This window comes from Dromaius novaehollandiae, chromosome 1 (genome assembly GCF_036370855.1).
Source record: "Dromaius novaehollandiae isolate bDroNov1 chromosome 1, bDroNov1.hap1, whole genome shotgun sequence".
NCBI classification, from domain to species: Eukaryota; Metazoa; Chordata; class Aves; order Casuariiformes; family Dromaiidae; genus Dromaius; species Dromaius novaehollandiae.
Genome location: NC_088098.1, coordinates 174180876 through 174200635, shown reverse-complemented (window position 1 = coordinate 174200635; position 19760 = coordinate 174180876). Strand labels below are relative to the sequence as shown.

Genomic DNA, 19760 nt, shown 5'->3' with positions numbered 1-19760 from the left:
CCCTCAACACTTTATCTGGTTCTTAACGGCATATTTTTATTCCAGCAGCATTTTTTCCTCCCTAACGGTCTTGTCTTGCTTCTATCCATTCACAACAGTTGCAAAAGATTACTTTTCTGGCTGTGACTTTGAACCCCTCTTTTCTTTGCATGTTTACATGTAAAAGAAAAGCAAGCTACATATCTCTGTTTTGAAGGATTTTTCCCACCCTGCCATCTACTGTTTATCTGTTACCCCTCTGGCAGTCTATCTTACATATGGCTTCAGTTTTTATTATCTCATTAATTTTTCAGACAGGCATTTTTGTCCTTTTTCCTAGGCTTGAGTGAAACCCTCTTGATACAGAGATATCTCATTGGCCTACTTCAGGTTTCCCCTTAAAAATCTGTTTTTTGATGATTCTACAATAAAGTTTTTGGGCTGCTGGTTTGTCAAGACTGCTGCCTGTTGTACTGAGCCAATCTTCTTCTTGCTTCTTGTATTGATAACCATCGCTTAAGAGCCAACTCGTGGTATATTGAAACTTTTAGCTTCTTAGTTTGTAAAGTTCCTAGGTGCTATGGTAATGGGAGTAATGAAAACTCTTTTTTTCTGTGAAACTTCTTCTGTTGTTCAGGAGTCTGAGTAGATGTTCTTGGGTTTAGGGTTTTTTTGCAGTGGTATAAAGTAGGAGAAGGAGAATCTGCATCACTTATATCCAGTAGCTTAATGCTGTCCTTCTAATGTTGAGTACCTTGAATCATGGGAAGATTAGTCACTGGCATCAAAGGAAAAGTGCTCGAAGTACAAATAATATTTTAATGCACGAACACACTCAGTCCCCTCCTCATTTTTTTTTTTATTGTTCACAAGGTGGTGATTATCTTTGCAATCTAAAGGGTTAAAACAGGAGTTAAAAATACAATCTTCTGTTTCATAGATTAGTAAACACATATTTTCCCTTTTCACCTTTTTCATTAAAAGACAAAGAGTTGGCCTTCTCTATCTTCATAGGGCTTAAAGATGGTGCAGAACCAAAAGATCTTGGTGTATTACACTAGCAGTCTTCTGAGGGACTTTTTTCTTATCATACTTAAAACAATCTTGTATTTTAAGCTAGTCAAAAAAAGTAGGTCCTGGAAAGCCTTAATCATGATGTGTGCCCAGTCCCACAAATCTCTACATAAGAGACCAACAATTTCCTCAGGTCTTGAAAAAAACTTGTTTTCCCTTCTTTCTCCTCCTTCTCTTTGAATTTACGTTATATCACCTCTTTTGTTATTGGTAAGTAAAATAAGAAAAAAGGAACTGGGAAAAAAGGTTTACATGGCCTTTTGAAGAGAAAATCTCCATATTTTATAATGTAGCCAGAATCAAATTCTAAACTAGCTCTGAGAACTTCATAGGTTATTACTAGAGATGTGCAGAAAGCCATCTTAATTTTTTCAAGCTTTTCTTTAAACTTTTTTTCAAATTTAATTTTCCTTTACTTGCTCTGGGTTTTGATCTTATGTCTTGCAGGGTAAGAAGGAAAGTAAATACATTTAGAATGGTAAAGTGCAATTTTTTACTCAAAACACTGGTAGTAAACTATAGCTTCATTCTCTTCCTAATCAACTTAACAGTATGTATGTTTCCTGTTATCTTGTCCCCTTGTAGAAGCTATTCCTAAATGTTGCTGATTAAAACTTTCATTAGTCCTTATGAATACATGTACTTCCTACACCTCTATATCCTTGGAAGAGACTGTCTCCTTTCGTCAACAACCCTGACTCTTGCCCGGTCCAACTCGAAGTTGAAATTTGAATGAGTCTCATGTTTGAAATAGACTTTTTTTGTATTTTACTCCAAATGAATGTTTTATTAAAGTATTTCTTATATGTATATCTATGTAGATTTATTCCAACAGCATAACTATCACTGAATTCCTGTGCATATGTCGAAATCTGTTCTCTAAGCAGGTTATGGAAAGAGGGAAAGGCATAGATGACTCTCATTTTGGCTTATCGGACCTTGTGATTCTTTGTGTCTCATTCTCAAGTAGTTAGATCCTAGGTAAAAGATCTACAGGCCAAAGATCCAGAATATAATATGTAGCTGTAGTATAGAAGAAATGATCTGTCTCTTGGTTTAGACTCTTAAACAATTCTAAAGAAGCACCTGAAAATTATTTAAAGATTGATTATTGTCTGAAACTTAATCTTGGTCTACTTCCCAATATGTTATTCCATTGTAGTTTCAATGGATTCTTCCTGTAAAGGAACACCTTAAAAGGTACATGTGGTAAAATGTGCCAAAAGCCATCAAAGAGCATCCCTTTCCCTCCCCCTCCCCCCCCACTACTCCCAAGTTGCTGAAACTAAGCAGCTCCAATATGCTGGTACCTATACTGGTACAGGGTATTCTGAAGTATTCATGGAGTTGAATAATATTGTAAGCTTATTCATATATACTCTGCCCTACAATTACTTGTTAAAGTTAGTACCTGGTACTGTTCTGTATTGGTAACAGAATACTTTCAAAATGATTGAAATGCTTTAATGCTTAATAAATAGTGTTGGGGATGAGATTTCACTTCCCTTTCATATAGCTGTTTAAGTAGGTTAGACATAGAAGTTTTATACATCTTTGTTAGCACTAAGGTTTATTCAGTGTTATTTATTAAAATTTGAATCTCATTTATTCTCCTTATTTTGGGTTGATGGAAAGTCTGTGCTGTTGCAATGTATTTCATCTTGAAACTGCTCCTTTATGCTTCTGAAAAGATCAGCTTATGAGCACACTCATTAATGTGTATATTTTTTTTCTTTTCCAGTTTCTGAAACAGTTAGGTATACATCCTGACTGGCAATTTGTAGATGTTTATGGTATGGAACCAGAACTGCTTAGCATGGTGCCAAGACCTGTCTGTGCAGTGCTACTTCTCTTTCCAATAACAGAAAAGGTAAATGTTTATTTAATAATCAGTGAATCACTTTTTTTGTAAATGAAATGGGAGTGAAAATTTTGAATCTTGTACTTCAGTGTCGTAATAGAATCAAAATGAGACTGAAACCTTATTCAGAGACTTTTTAACTAAAAAAAAAAATCCTTCAGAACTTTCTTTCAACAACCTTCTATGCGTATTTCCAATTTCTGTTAAAGTGTTTTAATCGGAGTGGGAAAAATTAATGCAGAAGCCAAGAAAGTATGGCTCATACTTTTCTCTTATAAACAGTTTCAAGACTTTTTGATAATATGCACTATGAAATGGCATATTTTTGCTACTTTTAGTAGAAAGCCGCAATAGCATAAGCAAATTACAAGGTAGGATGTGAGAATATACCAAATGCAGCTACTTTCTTTCCCTCTCCTTTAAAAAAAAAAAAAAAAAAAAAAAAAAAAGGTTTTGAGTTTTGGCACTATCACACTGATCAAACTTCAGCCCATTTTTAGTTCGGTCATTAGTGTGAGTATGACTTTTGCTTCTTGGACAGATATACATTTTCATCTTAGAAATATGCCCTATATTTTCTTACTGCCCCTTCCCCCTCGCCCTTCCTGACTGCTTGTATTCATTCAAGATGAAAAAATAAGTTACCATATGTTAGGCAGGAATTTGAAATATCTTAATTTAGTTGAGTCTTTAGGTCTGCTTATTCTGTGTAGTTATGTATTTCTATATAAAGAAGGTACACATCTCTTCTTGAAAGTTAGATGGCTGTAGATTGAAATGTGCAGTTCATATTGATCTTTTAGCTCGTAAAAGTCTTCCATAATTGTGGAAAGGTCCAAAGTCAGCTGAAAAGCTTGAAGTCAGTTTTCCTCAACTTCCTGCTTTGAATGTGCCTCAGAAAGAACAAATAGTTTAAAAGGACAAGTAGAGAGAGCTAAAGGTGGCTAGGTCGGTCCTCTTCTGTTATGACCTTTAAGCCTTGGTATATTAGCTTGTCCAAAACATCTATGCAGTCAGTCCCTCTCAGGCTTGATTTCGGCCAGCTTGATGGTTTTAAATTGAAGCAAACTTAACTGCCCTTTCTTGTCTTCAGGAAATTTCTTTTCCCTCCCCTGTGAAGGTGGTTTTTGTTTTCTGTGTTGTGGTTTCTCAGTCTCTGGCTGCTTGAGCTGCAGGGTCTGAGCTCCCTCTATGACCATCCCTTTCTTCTTCTGCCCACCACACCATGCAGTCTATGCAAACTTGCTTTCTTGGAGCACGTGAAGGGAACATCTCAGGGGAAAGAGCAGCCTCTGTTCTATTACAGAGAATCCAGCTGATTTTATCCTACAGAAGTGTGAGACAAACGGAGAACCAGAGAAACAGCATATACTGCATTGATCAATCCAATTTGATCATTGACAGAATGTTTGAGATTTTCTCCAGTGTTTTAACCCTTCAACATAAGGGACACAAGTATTTCAATCAGCTATGTAGCAACTCTTCTCCTGAACACATGTGAGCTGAGTCTTTCATGTTAAGCCTCTTGTGTTCTGAAGCTTTTTTTACTCTGTGTAAACTCCTAAAGCTGAGCATTATTTTGTATTTTTGGAGTATTTTTCCCCTCTTCCATTGCCCTTCCAATACTGTCCATCATATTGTGCTGGTATATTAGCTTATTGTTTATCTGTTTGTTTTTTTGGCCATGCCTGTGTTTATGAAAGCATACCTCTGAATTCATTTTGCTGTCTTTGTAAATGTTCTTCTACTGTGTCTTTGTTCTTCTGTCTAGAAAACCTTCCTTCTGTCCTTCTTGTGTATCAGTTTGCTTGAACTTGCTTTCAGGGTTAGATATTCTCATTAGCATACAAATCATCTGTATGCTCATTGTCCAGTTAAAGGTTAATAACTTGCTTAGTTTGCATCATAGCTTCTAGACAGAATCAATACTATGTGTGTTGGGAACTTTGGGCATGATCCAGTGAATGCGTATCATAGGATAACTAAAGTTGGAAGGGACCTCTAGAGGTCATCTGGTCCAACTCCTGTGCAAAGTCGTATTTTCAGTATTCCCCAAAATCAGTCTCGTCTCTTCTCTTCCCTCCCCCCTTCCCCCCCCCCTTTTTTTTTTGCCTTGGGGTTTATTTTGGTTGGCAAGAAGTAAATGGCAGCTATATATCTATATATATATCCTCTTTAATCTGCACTTTTGTCTAGTAAGCTTTGTAAAGTCCCCAAGTAAGACCGCTGTTGCAAGCTTGTAGCTAAGTGGTTAAGATACCAAGTGCTTTTATGAGGTATTACTGTGAACATTCAGACAAAGCTATAGACGTGGAACCATGATGCTGGAAAAAATTCTTGTTTCTCTTTGTCACTGACAGTGTGTAGAGTTTGAGAGAAATTTCTAACAGTTCTTCAGGAAGAGTTCCTCGATATATTCTATATGCAAACTTTGGATTTGCCATACTTGTATCAAAAGTCCAACTATTTCAGTGGGTTTTTTTTTTCTGGAAAAGGAGTTAGTTAAAAAGGCTGGCCAAAGGAGAAAGAAATATGGCATTTTCTGGAACAGTCTCTTTCCCTGATTTATGGACTTCAACATCAGTATCACTGTGATTCTCAAATATAGGTCTTCATGATTTGTCATTTTCTTTCTTTTGTATCTCCCATTCATGAATCTTTATGATTCACAAATTCTTACTAGTCTTTGCAGATGTTTGAGTGTAATATTAACAAATCTGTTCAAATTTGTTATGCATACTCTTGGCATATTCCTGGATAGTGTTTCATAGCTTCTTCATTGTGGAAGCTTGGGTATTCTCCTCTACCTCAAGGCTGAGCTGTTTCTGGCACTTTAGCCTCTGCTGACAAATTACTACTTTGGAGGCCTGTCTTCTGTATTCCTACCTAATTTTTAATATTAAAGAGGAACTAGAAAACTACAATTGTACAGAGTATTAATATGCTAGAATGGGTTATGTGGGCCAGTGCTGCTTTAATATGCTCTAATTTTGGGGTATTGGTGTGATGCACAGATGGTTGAAAACTCCTTTTACTTTGCTGCTAAACAGGCATTTAAGGGGGAAGGTCAGTATTTCCAGAAAAGAGAATTCCTGCAGTAGCTAAAAGAATGGAATGTTCTATAATTGGCAAAAACAGATGTCTGGCACTTACAAGCTTGCTGTCTTCTCTGATAAAAATCAATCATTGAGGCACACTAAGAGGGTGGCAGTGTTTAAAATGAGAATATAATTTCATTTCATAGTCCAGAATAAGAAGACTGATTGTCAGACTAACCTTTTGGAGGTTGTAGACAGCAGGCTCTTTTTTATTTTTCTCTTTTCATGGTGTTCTTACATAGCTCAAAAAATTCAGCATCTTTTGTCCTTCCTAGTTAAATCTGTCTACTGCCAAGGAAAGCACAAGAATGATACTCTGTTCACAGGTGTCTGTTGAGTATTCTTTGTTTGCTGATATTTCCATGAAGTTCTCTTAAAGCAAAGCACTTAGTTTCAAGAGTCATTTCTTAGAACAGTGCCAAAGGCTCTAAACTGAATCCAGTTTGTTTTATCAAAAGCAGTTATCTCAACAAATCCAGAAGCAAATGGTGTTAGCCATATTTTCCAATAAATTTAGCTAGTGCAGCTAGTATCTCAGGGTCCCTTCAAGTTATCCCCCCAGTAAGGAAAAGAAGGAACTCCACAAAATAAGCAAGAGCCTTATTCTCAAGGCTTCTTTCCTCAGTTACAGTTTTCTTTTATCCTCTTCCAGATGAGATGAAAATCTTAAACAAAACAAAACCTGTTGCACAGACTAACAGATTTTCTTCACTACTTCTTAGTCAATGATGATTTTACTAAGTATCTTAGCTTGCTCAGTCAAACTAAATTCTATCTATTGCTACTGGAAATAAATCATGACCTTATAAATGTAGCTTTTGAAGGTTCATTTTCAGGCAGTGAGCATTATATGAATCTTATTTTATCTTTCTGGAAAAAAAGTGTAAAGAGATGGAGCTTATAATAAAGTTTTATGTTGATAAACACCTGAAGTATTATGGTTTGCCTGATAGAATTTTAAAACCTTTGTTCTTAAACTTTTTTTGTTGTTGGATTGAAGCAAGATGGTGACAGGTGCACAAATCAAGGAAACATTTTGAACCTTCTTGAAGTGATGTTAGATAACACATTTCAAAGTGATGGATTAAGGATGACTGTTCCCTGGCTAGTGACAAGACATTAAGACATGATATAGAGCTTTTCAATTAAGTAAGTCTATACTGGTTGAACCACTTGTTAAGTGTTTCAAGCTGATATTTGTGTGTGGGGGGGGGTGGGTAGCGGGGTATACCTATCACTTCCCCCCCCCCCCCCCCGTTTGGATGATGTAAACTAGTATTTAATTTGCAAAATTTTTGGTAACTTTCGTTCTAGTATGAAACTTTCAGAACAGAAGAAGAAGAGAGAATAAAAGCCAAGGGGCAAGATGTCAAATCATCAGTGTATTTCATGAAGCAGACCATCAACAATGCATGTGGAACGATTGGGCTAATTCATGCTATTGCAAACAACAGAGATAAAATGAACTTTGGTAATTCTTTTTCTTAACATTGTGGAGAAGACATGAAGGGAAGGATAGGTTATGTACTATTTCTCTGAATTTAAACATTTCTAAAGGACAGTTTCTACTCAAAGCATTTCTACCTCTAAGTATAAAAATAATTTTTTGTACTAATCGAAAAAACTAAGGCACTTAAAATGTCGAATAATGCAGCAGATAGCAATTCCTCTTGCAGTTAGCATCTAGTGTTTTAACTGTATCTTTAAATCTTTTGTTGGATATAAGCATTCTGTAAGCTTTGAGTGATGTTGGAGTTAAAGCATGAATCAAAACTTGTGGTGTTCAGCTAATTTATTGAGATATGAAGCACAGATAAGAAAATTATTAATGTTATATTATGGTTTTTATTTTTTAAGAAACTAATTCTTCATTGAAAAAGTTCCTAGAAGATTCATTATCTATGACTCCTGAAGAACGGGCCAAATATCTAGAAACTTATGAAGTTAGTATCATGCTTTTTACTTTTGTATCTACCTGTGCAAATAATTCTTATATGGCTTTAAACAGTCTTTAGGACTTGATCCGGTCAAGCGTTTGGACAATTGAACTTTACATGGGAGCCTGTGATCAGACAGTTGCCACGAGAAAAACCTGCTTCAATAATCTAAGAGATTATTGCTCAGTCAGCAGAATGGATTTTGTTAATGTTCGTCATCCATATTAATTCACTGATTTAGCTTAAAATGACTTTAAAATGGATGATAAGTGTATACACGATCTCTTTGGCTCATTCAGAATCCTGTTTTATGGTCAATTTAAGCTGATCTGAGGCTGTTGTTGAAAGGATGACGCTTCTACTGCCCCCTTCCATTTGTGCCTTCTAATCATGTCACTTGCTTTGGCTCTAGCACTTCTGGCCACACAGGGAGCTGACTGGCTGATTATATTGACTGTAATCCTCCCACAAACACACACACCACCACTGAGAAATTAGATGAGCTAGTTGCTAGGGTGGTTAGGTGAATCATTCCTGCTGACTCAAAGGATGTGGCAGAATCATTCAGTCAGCAGTGGAGGGGAGAATGGCTCCTAATGGTAGTGATGATCCTCTGTCAAAAGGGAAGTCATGATGACTTCAGGTGTTAGTTCAGTTTAACCTTATTGTGAAACCCTCGGGAATAAGGGTGATAACTTGTGGCTGAAGGTTGTGGTTAATAAACAGGTTTGATAACATCTTGTGCCCCATTGTTTCTGCAGGAATGTCTGATCACAGCTTCTGCCTAAAGTATATTGTGTAATTAAGCCGGGAATTCATATAACAAAAATGCTTGCCAGTAGTGTTGTCCGTGTGTTAAAAGTGCAGTTACCAGCTGTTAGGTACTTGTTTTGAATTGGATTGAATGAAATTGAAATATTGGTCTCTTGAGATCTTCAGAAGTGGAGATTATTTGTTGATTAATTTTTTTAAGAGCTATGGCTTTTGTAAAATGAAGAGCATAAAGTGTTTCACTTAAAATCTCTTATTTAAGGTCTGATTGAAATATGTTTTAATTTCAGGCTATTCGTGTCACTCATGAATCCAGTGCCCATGAAGGTCAGACCGAGGTACTCATTTTTAAAAAAACCTTTAATAACTACTCTTAGCTAAATATAACTATGGTGAAAACAAGCAATCATATATAAAGATTTGCAGTGAAATGGAAATTATTGCTTTGTGTTCATTATTGAGTTGTCAGTCAAAAATCAGGACTTGGAATCAAGTAGCCGGGGCAGGGGGAGGGGGGGAGATTTGGAGCATTTTAGTCTCTAGATTTTTTTTAAAAAATCTCTTGTATAATGTAGATCTCTTCAAGCTTTATTTTACAATAGAAGTGTCAGAAATAGTATTTTTATTGAAAGCTGAGATTTTGATGTTGCAAATTCGTAGCTGGGACTATAAGATCCATAGTAATCATATAAGCAGAACAAACATTTTTATGAAGGACTGAAAAGTTTTATTTCAGGAAAGCAGATGGTACAGTATTTAGTTTGCTATTGTGTATGTGCTGTTTGTATATAAGTATTACTTAAATATATGCATTAGTAGGAATTTATCTTACAAGCTTTGATCTGCAACAGATTGGATAATGTTTAAAAAAAAATTCTTTCCAGGTTTAAAAGGAAAGATACTTGCTGTGATACTTGCTGTGAAGCTTAATCAATATTGGATAATGCTCCTTTATGTATGATAAACCCATTACTATTTTGTCTGTAAAAGCAGTCTGTTCTCTGCGTTGTGCTTTGTCATGTGTTATCAAATATGGGCACAAAGCCTCAAAATTAAATAAATTTTGGCATATGGCAGGATCTGTATGACACGTTTATTTTCATTGAGCTAAGTAGAAAGTTAAGACTTGCAGAAAACTGGGTACATAACTGACCTTTGAAGTTTTAGGGAGGAGTGATTTTTTTTTTTTTTAAGTGTGTTGTGGGCTTTTCTTGTTTGAAACTTTTCGGGGGGAGTGTTTTTGTTCTTTGTTTAGAAGGGCAAGTGGGTAAAAGGTTCCCCAACCAGTTGGCCATGTTGAGGCAGTTTTCCATCTTTCTGGTTTAGATTTCAGTGTCTGTTCCACAGAAAGAAAATTGGTTAGACTGTTGTTAGCATGCTCTCTGGCAAGGAGAGGAGAGGAGCCCTCCTTTGGTTTTAACTCCAGTGGCTCATCTGTTGCCTCTTTTTTCTTTTCTTTTTTTTTTTTTTAAGTGCTGTAGGTGAGCTTTGCTTTTCTTATGGCTTATGCTGTCTTCTGCACACTCCAGAAAAAAACAAAGCAGATCTTTCTGCTGTAATGAGTTGGCAGCAAGACCTTTTCCTCTGTACAGGAGGAATTGCTTTGATCTAAAGATCTAAAGCATTATTCTTTCTAAGCAAAATAAAGTACACAAAATCTGAATGTGCTAAGAAGTATAACTGAGAGTTGGGGTGAGTTAATCTCCTATTCTCGTTCCTGCCAGTGGTACCTTTTGAATGTTGCTGTATACCTGTTCATGAAATGTGGAAGGGACTGATGCATGGCATGCTCTTGATGTTACCAAAGTTACTATAGGCACTCGTTCAAAGATTATGGACTTGTCCTGAAGGGCAAGTTAGTGTCTGGCACCTTTGGAACAAGAGAGAAGATCTCATTTGTTTTGCATATCTGTTATTTTTAGGATGACTTTCCTGGGAACTAAAACTTCCTTTCAGAACTCTGGGAAAGAAAGTATCTGCCTTTGTTGGGTTTTGTTCTCTGTGTCCCCCTCCTCCTCCTCCTCCTCCCCCCCCCTCCCAGAATAGTGAAGGCATTTTGTATAGAAATCCTTCCTTTGGATGAAGTGGCTTAGGTAATTGCTTAATGATAGTAAATGCCATAGCTTTCCATGCAGAAAGTCTTTTCCAGGTGTCCAACAAAATTAAGAGTTGAGAAAACATGTAGGCCTGCTATTTTGGCTTGGGTGGTTCCTGAGATCAACCTGCTGTCTGAGCGGTTTGGTCTTTCAAGTAGGTGCTGTGCACTGATGTCCATGCAAATTCTTCTGAAAATGTTGCTTAAACTCAACAGTGTTGGGACAGAATCCTGAAAGTAGGATGTGTGGCAATCAGGTGTGCTGATTTGGTTAAGAACGAATGTAACTGCTTTCAAGATGCTACCTTTCCTCTTTTCCCATACAAAACACAGCATCACATATTGATCTACAGTGTCATGAGATGAAAGTAAAAATTTGGTTAGTTGAAAAAAAAAAAGTTAAAAATAGCAAAGAATACAGACAGGTTTTCATCTGATAATATTTTCTTCTGTGCTCTGATTTCTGAGTTGATGCAGATGATTTGATGACTCAGCCTTTAATGCTGTAAGTAAAACCTTTATTTGTTGATTGCTCCTGACAATCTCACTAAGTCTTCAAGCTTTTTTAATCATCTCAATGGATTTTTACAACATACTAGTGGATTTTCTGCTTTTACTTCTGTTCCATGTATGTGGGTATTTCAAACCTGGAAATAAAGCAAGTCTACCTAGAAACTAAAGGTTAGAAGTAATGCCAGTAAAATGGTTCTGTCTTTCCAGTATCTGTGTACTTGATCTATTCATGTATCTGATTAGGACTCAGTTCCGTTTTAGAATAGTCTGTAATCAGACCTATATTTTAATTTGTTATATCTTAAAGAAAAGTGATATTAAAGAGATATTTGGCAGGAAATTAGTATTACGGGCCTACCAGAGTTTACATTCCAATTATTGACTGCTGGAAGAGGAGAGTTACAGTGGGATTTATCACTGTGCTCTATTTAGATGAAATATTAAGATGAATTGCTAAGCAAAGGGATTGAAGCTGACAGATGCAGAATGTTCTGCCTTGATGGATGCTTTAAGAAGCTTACCAAGTTTGATAGTTATGATTCATTTGCGTAGTTTAAAAAAGGTTGTGTTTGTAGCCACTTTGTATAATTTTTGGTAACAAATGCAAAAATTTTTGCAGGCAAACGATAGACTGGCTTAGAATTGGGGGGGGGGGGGGTTTAATCAAAATGCTTGATGGTTTAATTAAGTTCCCTGAATTTTTGTTGGAGTACTTAAATCCTTTCTTATGAATAGAGAAGTCTTTCTGTCCTTCCAAAGATCATATTTTGAAGAAAAGTGCAGTTTTCGTTGAACGAATATTCTTCAGGTTTGCAGCTTAAGTATTGTTAGCTTGAGCTTCTCCTCTAGGACCAATTTTAGGCCACATTTGATTCAAGTTCTTTAAGACTGTTGGAATCTGTTGCTCCATGACTTATTTTTCTGTTGGAATAGAAGAAATAAAAAGATAAGCCAGCCCTACAGGTATTTTCATGTTAAAAAATGTAAGTCTGTTTAAAGTTTACTTTAGGCTAGCCAAGAGTAAGATCTGTGATTATTCTGTTGGAGAAGCATGGTGTTATTCTCAGGGGGTTTCAAGGGTGGTTTGAGGCTGGTCCCATGTTCAAGTGCCATTTTGAATGAGGGCAGCTGAATGTAAGACAGTCTTTTTGTTTAAGATTTATGCTGCTGAAACTTATACTTCCTCAAGTGACAGGTATTTCATATCCAAAGCAGCCAAAAAAGGATGTAGATCTTTAAGATGAAGCTGGGTAGATCCAGTGGCATAAGGCCAGGTTTTCTGGTTTCAGATTTCAGGTGAAGCTAGAGAATTTTTTTTATCCCTTTCTTTGAATGTTGATACTTTTGCCAGAGATGATCATGCTCTTGGGAACCAAAAAAGAAAACCTTCTTTGTGCCAGATTGCTACCTTTTTAGACTATATCTTTCTCTTTCCTCTATACTAACCCCTGAAAGGCAGCTATTGATGAGGGTAGAATCGTTGCCAGCTGCTCAAGATCTTTCAGCTGAAGTGTCATCTTTAATCTTTCGTGGTCTTTCTGCTGGGCATGTACTTTTGTTTGTAATATCTAGGATGTTTGAAAATGTGGAAAATACAAACTGTTTCTTTCTGCACAAGCTTTTAAGCTTATCCTTGTATTGTCACTTCTTACTGAGCAGTATTTTTTTTAATTTATTTTTGTTACTGTTGTTCTTCCTGTTCCCCCAGAGAGTTCAGGAACTGTTGAAACCATATGCTACCTCAAACCTTAATTTCTCATACTTTCTCTTAAAAGCTTTATTCAAAAATAATTTAAAAAAAGCAATGCAGTCTGTGGATGCTAGATGAACAGCTAATTTATAACAATCATTAATGAAAGAAAATTGTAACAAAATTAGGGGAAAATAGCACTTAAATTGTATATTGATCAGGGTTAGGTTGATCTCTGGCTCTTTTGTCTTACTGTCTTGGATTGCTTTCTTTCTGGACAACCGTAGTAACTGACTATTTTCAAATAACAGATCAGAAAATCAGAATGGGGAGTTTCGTGAAAACAGGCAATCATTTCAGTACAATCAGGGGTTATTTCCAGGTTTACATTCTTCTGCAGAGCAACTAGACCTTTTGATTTCAGAGTTGGAGAAAAACCTAAATTTATATCCTATCCCCCCACATTTTGATTATTAATCAGAGGTACTTTGTAGTTTTTTGGGAGGGTGGGAGAGAAGGAGGAAAACGCGAAGCTGGTGTTATAGAAATAAACCAGTAGAAATTGTTTAAATCACTTGCTGTGATAGCCTCAGAACAGTTATTCCAGGTAGAAAATAATACCTATACTAATTATTGAAATTATTATTTTTAGTGTTAGACTATAATAATGTGAGTAGTGAGATATTGTGTTCTGCTCTTATATTACTGACATCCACATCTACTTTGCAACTATGCTTCATTACAGCTCAAGTCTACAGTATGGGAAATGGAAAGCTATGCCATATAAAGTACTTTTAAAAAGACTTTAGTCAAGGAAATTTATCTAGAGAATAGTGTACACTCAGTCTCTGCATTTATAAAGGCTTTGAAATGTTTAACTCGTGTCTGTATGGGTAACAGTGTTCGAAGTTTTAGCCAGCTGTGTGTGTCTGTGGCAGGTTAAATCAATCTGGTCTGGATTTTCAGGTTACCTAAAGTATTTTCTGTCTTTACCAGCTTCCTGAACCAGCTCATCTTATGATCTCATAGGAGCTAATGCTGGCAAAAAGGTGTTAGAAGCACATTTCTGGGAAAACAGAAAAGGAAACTTAATAGTCTAGACTTAGATCAGTTTTTGCTGTTGGGGACAACAAAAACTCAAATAGTTGTCTTGTTAAGTAATTAACAGGCTATGTTGTGCAACATCAAGGTATCACTAACTGCTGACACATCACTCTCCATATCACTTTTTGTAATAAAGTTCAAATGGTATAGCCAACTTTATTACGTTTTGTGGTAGCTGTGGCATATGGAAACACTTCTGTGTTTGAGGTTGACATTTTGGGGATGGGGGTTTCAGCATGGTTTATACATTAATGCTTGGCAGAATGCGATTTGTAGCCTGTGCCTTTAGGAAGCTTACTTCTTTAAATGTTACTGCACCATAGCTCAAAAATCTAACGTTTCAACCAGCCAAATAAATACAAGTCACATGGCCGCTTGAAATACCTGTGTATTTGCTACTGGTTACAGTGTTATAAGAGCTTTTATTTTGATGCTTCAAATTCTTAGGAGAAAATTAGGAGCTCTCAGATTTATATTTTTCATTTCCTTCCTTGGAAGCTATTGAGAATGTTGAATTAGGTGAAGTTTAACTTACAGTGGTTCAGTTACTAGTTACTATGGAAGACATAAGAAAACAGAACTCTGTATTTTATATAAAATATACTTATATACATTCTGTTATGTCAGCTATTTTGGGGAGTAGAGAAAATACTGCCTTTGATTCTGTAAGTCTTCCTGTTTGTTCTTTCTTGTATGCTCAATACATCCGTATACCATTTGACAGCTGCAGCTACCAGAACTGTATGTTCAGCTAAGCAAGGGAAGCTGTGAACTGAGCAGTCTGAGGTGCTGCATCTGAGCTGCCACTTCAAACGGAAACAGCATTCTTGTGCCTTGTTGGACCATGATCAAAAATACTGATGGTGGAAAAAAATAGTCTTTGAAAATCAAAACTGTTCTTTGACTCTGTCAGTTGAAGAGTAATAAGCAAGAACTAGTCTCAGATGTTCACAAAAGACTGAAATACTTGTGCACATCAATATGTGTATTTAGATATAGCTAAGGTTCACAAGTATGTCCAGCAGTGTTTTTCACAGGGATTGAAGTTGGCAGCCACTTTTAAAGGGGGGAAAAAAAAAGGCTACCACAGTTTGATTTCTTCCTTAACTCAAACCATAACTGCAAACTATAGTCTGTAAACTTGTTTAGTGTGCCCTGAGAACTGTAATCTAGTTTGGAATGCACTAAGTTAGACTTTGATCACAGTAACAGTCGTTAACATTGGCAAGAACTAAGTAGAGTCAATGTGCTCTGTTCTCAGCTGCTGTAAAGCTTGAACTTTCAAAGATCTCTGGCTCCCTAGGGCATTACAATTTATTGTTAGAGAAGAAACATAAAGGAGCTTCCCTTTCAGTCATGCCAAGAACATATGGTGGGATTTTTTTGAGGTAGTCTGTATTTCTTGATGTTTCTTCTGAATAATTCATACAGTCTTGTAAAGAAATGGTTGTATCTCGGGAGAATATATCAGTTACATAACTTTCTAAAATTATTTTTGTCTAGTTCAGCATTACAGAACAAGCATTTAACTTCTCCTGTAAAGGAGATGATATTGCCTAAAAATGTTAACTGTAGGTTTTACTTTCATGCAGCCTACTCAGTAAAAAGTGTAAGAATGAGCTTGCTAGAAAGCTCACGTGAAATACTTTGGAAGTTACATTTGGCTAGTCATTCAATTCATTGCATTGCCCTGTTGGTTCTGTGTCAGCCTCTGAGAGACATGCATGAATCTCATTTTTATATACTCAGCAAATAACTAATAAAGCATTAATATAATATTGCTCTGAGATGCTATTTTGAGTCTTATGTTTAACTCTGTAAAATCTGTATAAACAAACTCTGATTCTTAGGGTGAAACAGAGCTATAGAGGATATTCGCACCCATAAAGCAGCTCATGAATTTAAAAATACAAGTATGCAAGGAAAAAAAAAAGCAAATGGAAATAACAAAATGTTTTTACAGTTTTGCATCCTACATCTCTACCAACCAACTGCCATAAGTTCTTTTGCATCTCTCCAGCCCATAACACTTCAGTGCTGTTTTGCACTCCATAAGTAGGAGGTAGTGAGTAGCAGATTCCAGCTGTGTGTGTGTGTTCACTGGTGTTTAAAAAGGCTGCTCAAGACAGCTGATGAGTGAGTTCACAGTGAAGCCTTTTCCCTCAGGCAGGAGAGAAGCTAATTTGGCTCTCCTTCTCCTTTATCCAATGACTAATTTTGAAAAAAATTTACAGGAACTTAGTAAAATGACAACCTTAAAGATAATATTATGTCTGAAGCTAGTCAGTTGGCTAAAATTATTTGAAGAACTGATGTTGCATCAATTGAGTTTCCTTAGGGAAACACGCTAAAAATATGATAGTTGGTGTGCAACACTGCTGTTCAATTTGTTTAAGAAGCATATGTAAATTAGTTACTTTAAGTTTTGCAGAGCTCCCTAACCTTTGGAATTTTGTATTTTTTGCAACTCCACTAATTTTTGATCACAGAAGTGACCATTGTGATAATCTAGCTTAACTTCAGCCTAACATGGGCCATAGAACTTAAATTCGGATCTTCAGAGGGAGATTCTTTTGAGAGCATATAATAACCTAAATTATAAATAGTTTTGGAAAGGGTTTTTTGGGTGCTCTGATCTCCAGTATTTTTCTTGTTTTAGGCTATGTCTTAACCCATATGTCTAGCCAAATATTGCTGTCTGGATCCTTTCCATTCTTAATTATGAACTGAATTGACATGGGGAGTGCTATAAAGACTTTCTCTTTTCTGGCTGCAGAAACACTAATTAAACATACTGGTGAGTAAGTTGTTGAGCTGGCATATGGAGCCTGGTTCAGTTTAAAAAGTATAATCCAATTTCTAATACATATTAATGCTGATAATTGTAATGTTGACAAAACAAGTAGATCTGTGAGCAGTGGAATTCATGAACCTTGATTTCCTAATAGTTTACATGTTGTGTAGGTTTTTCTTCTGCCTGTTGAAGTTCTAGTCAGGAACAAGGCTTCTTCTGAAGTTGAAATATTCATAATGTGTCTCACTGGTGTGAATTTTGTGGTGTGTTGTTGTAGGTGAGCTCATGAAGCAGCATCTGATTCTGTGGCGCACTTGGTTCCTAAGGTAGCCCTCCCCTGTCTGCCTGCCTGTCCTTTTATAAAAGGCTATAGGGAACTTGACATCTCTTGAGATTTTGCCGCCACCATCAGAATAGCTTAGAATTCTGTAAAAAGGTTGAAAATTGGTGAGAGGGGGAGGAGGATGTTTTCAGACCATGTGAGGCATGGATTTAATTTGTGTGGGGAGAAAATGGGACAATGACTTCTAAGGAGGAAAAAACATATGTATTACATTCTGAACTAAAATGCAGATGTTGCATTTAAGCAGTTGGGAGCAATTACTTTGGCAAAACACAAAACCCTCAAAAGGTGTGTGTGGAGTGGAAAAGACAATGTCAAGTACATTTTTTCCAAATACAATCTTAAAACGAAAACAATTCTTATGTAGACCATATAGCTGGAAAAGTTACACTTTTTAATGTCAGTTCAACCTTCCCCTGTCTCTGCTACTGAGTTTGTAGTATGTGTACTGTGTAACCAGCCCGCATGTGCTCAGTTTGTCAGGAGGAGTTACTGGACGCTCATGGATCTACTCAGCTGAGCATACGCAGACATGCAATCATGTGGCAGTGTCTCTGATCCTAGGGACGTATACGTGACTAATTCTGGAAGCAGAGACCAGGACTAACAGTATTGTACCTCTTTCTGTTTCCCAAGCGAGTACCCCAGCGATCATGGCATGCAATCAAGCCTCCTTTCTCCTCTGTCCCAGTGGAACTGGCATTTCTTTATACACAATGGCATGACATCAAAATGGAGGGACGAAGACAGTCCCTGTCTCAGCACAGTTTATCAGTTGATAGGTAGGTTGGCCTCCTTAGGGGGACGTGGCGTGGGCTTGACCTTTCCAATGAGAGTGCCCTGAATTTGAGCTTCTGAATGGATGAATTCTTGTAACCACTACCAAGTTCATCAGTGTTATTTGCAAGTAGAAATATTGTTTAAAGAGTTATGCAATAGCGCTTTATCTTTGATAAGTGCAGTCCTGTCACGCCTTAGTGCACTAGACATGGACCGGGCTATTTTGCTGGCTTGAGTTCCCCAAGTGAGATGAGTAGGCAGATGCCCTGTTTCTAAAGCCTGACAGGTCTAGGCATGAACTGGATCCTGAGCTATTCGGCACTATCAAACTTCTGTGCGTGCAAAGAGGCAGAGCCCTTGGTGCCTGAAGAACTCTATAGGTGTTTCTTGAGATCTTAGTAAAATGGCTTTAGGATTTAATAGCAGGTATGCATAGGAATGAATTTTGGACCAGTTCCATGAAATTTAACTTCTTCATAATGTATTTTAACTTTACAAACTATCAACTTAATATGCTTACTGCCATATATGATAATAACATACAATTCTATTTCAGGTTTTTTTGTTTTACCACTTCAACTGTTTGATCTGCTACAATTTTCTGCACTTAAGCATACTCCCGTGATCTTCTAATGTTGTGAAGTTGGTCTGTAGTTCTCTTTTGACTGCAGCTTGCTAGCTTTTAATAAGTCTTGTTTGAATAGTGTCTAAAGTTACGATTGTCTTCCCTCTTTTAAATTAAATGTGAAATGTAGTACTTGTCTCTCCAAATTCAGGATACTAGAATATTAAATTTAATTTCATATTAATATTGAAAAATATAATTCTATTTTTGTACATCTAATATTCAATTGAAAATGACACAGCTTAATTTATGCTTATTATTCAAGGAATACATATAAACTAACTTTGAATGCGATTTTATGGCTATTGCAGCCATGTTAATTAGACAGAAGTCCAGCAGTAACTTTGCCTTGCTAGAATTCCTGCATACTGTCTGTCAAAACTTCACTCTTAAAATGCAAAAGTACCTTTTCAAGTGGAGGAACTTTCTTTATGCCTTGGTTGAAGTCACTAGGGGACCTCCTAATACAGGAAATAAAGGATAAGATTCAATGAATGGATTTTTAATATGTGGGAAGATACTGACCTAGAAATACTAAGTTGTTTTAGTTTATTAATAGTTGTAGTTGATTGCATTCTAAATTTGGTTTTGAGAATATAAAGTCCTTTCTGGTCTCAGTATGAAGGGGCATTTAACGTTCTCACTACTTTAACAAAATTAGTCAGAAAACAGATAAGTGCAATCATTAAGGATGGTAAAGGTGAGGCATTGTTTTTACAAAACCTTTTTGACTTTCATTACCATATTTAACATATCTTTCAAAATACTTGGCCATCCCTGGAATATGAAACAAATTTTAAATTTGATATGATTCAGTTTCTCATTCATGGTCTCATATCAGTTATGCTAGGAGTGCTAAACAATAGTTTTTCACAGCAAAAATATACAGTTAAACAATTTCCTGTCAATGGAATGTACTAAAGCCAGAGTAAATTCTTTTTTTCAAGGTTGCTTCTCCCCCCCCCCCCAGTTTTATTTCTAAGCAAGCAATTACTGTACTTGCAGATTCCAGGAAGACTAACAATCCTGTCTATTTTGATAGTAGAAGCTTGCAAAATTGTAAAACATAATATAGTCCATCTCGGCTTTTATTGTG

General features: G+C 36.4%; 1 protein-coding gene across 5 annotated transcripts in view; it reads left to right on the top strand.

Annotated features, from left to right (window-relative positions):
- Positions 1 to 19760, top strand: part of UCHL3 (ubiquitin C-terminal hydrolase L3) — a 43198-nt gene that overhangs the window by 8139 nt on the left and 15299 nt on the right. For 4 of the 5 annotated variants that reach the window (XM_026120874.2, XM_026120875.2, XM_064504753.1 and 1 more), the window contains 4 exons: positions 2795 to 2923; positions 7327 to 7483; positions 7870 to 7955; positions 9011 to 9058. In XM_026120874.2, the coding sequence (XP_025976659.1) occupies positions 2795 to 2923; positions 7327 to 7483; positions 7870 to 7955; positions 9011 to 9058 (420 nt within the window). Of the gene's footprint in view, positions 1 to 2794; positions 2924 to 7326; positions 7484 to 7869; positions 7956 to 9010; positions 9059 to 17895; positions 18061 to 19760 lie in introns of those variants that run through there. The other variant, XM_064504754.1, reaches the window with a different exon arrangement.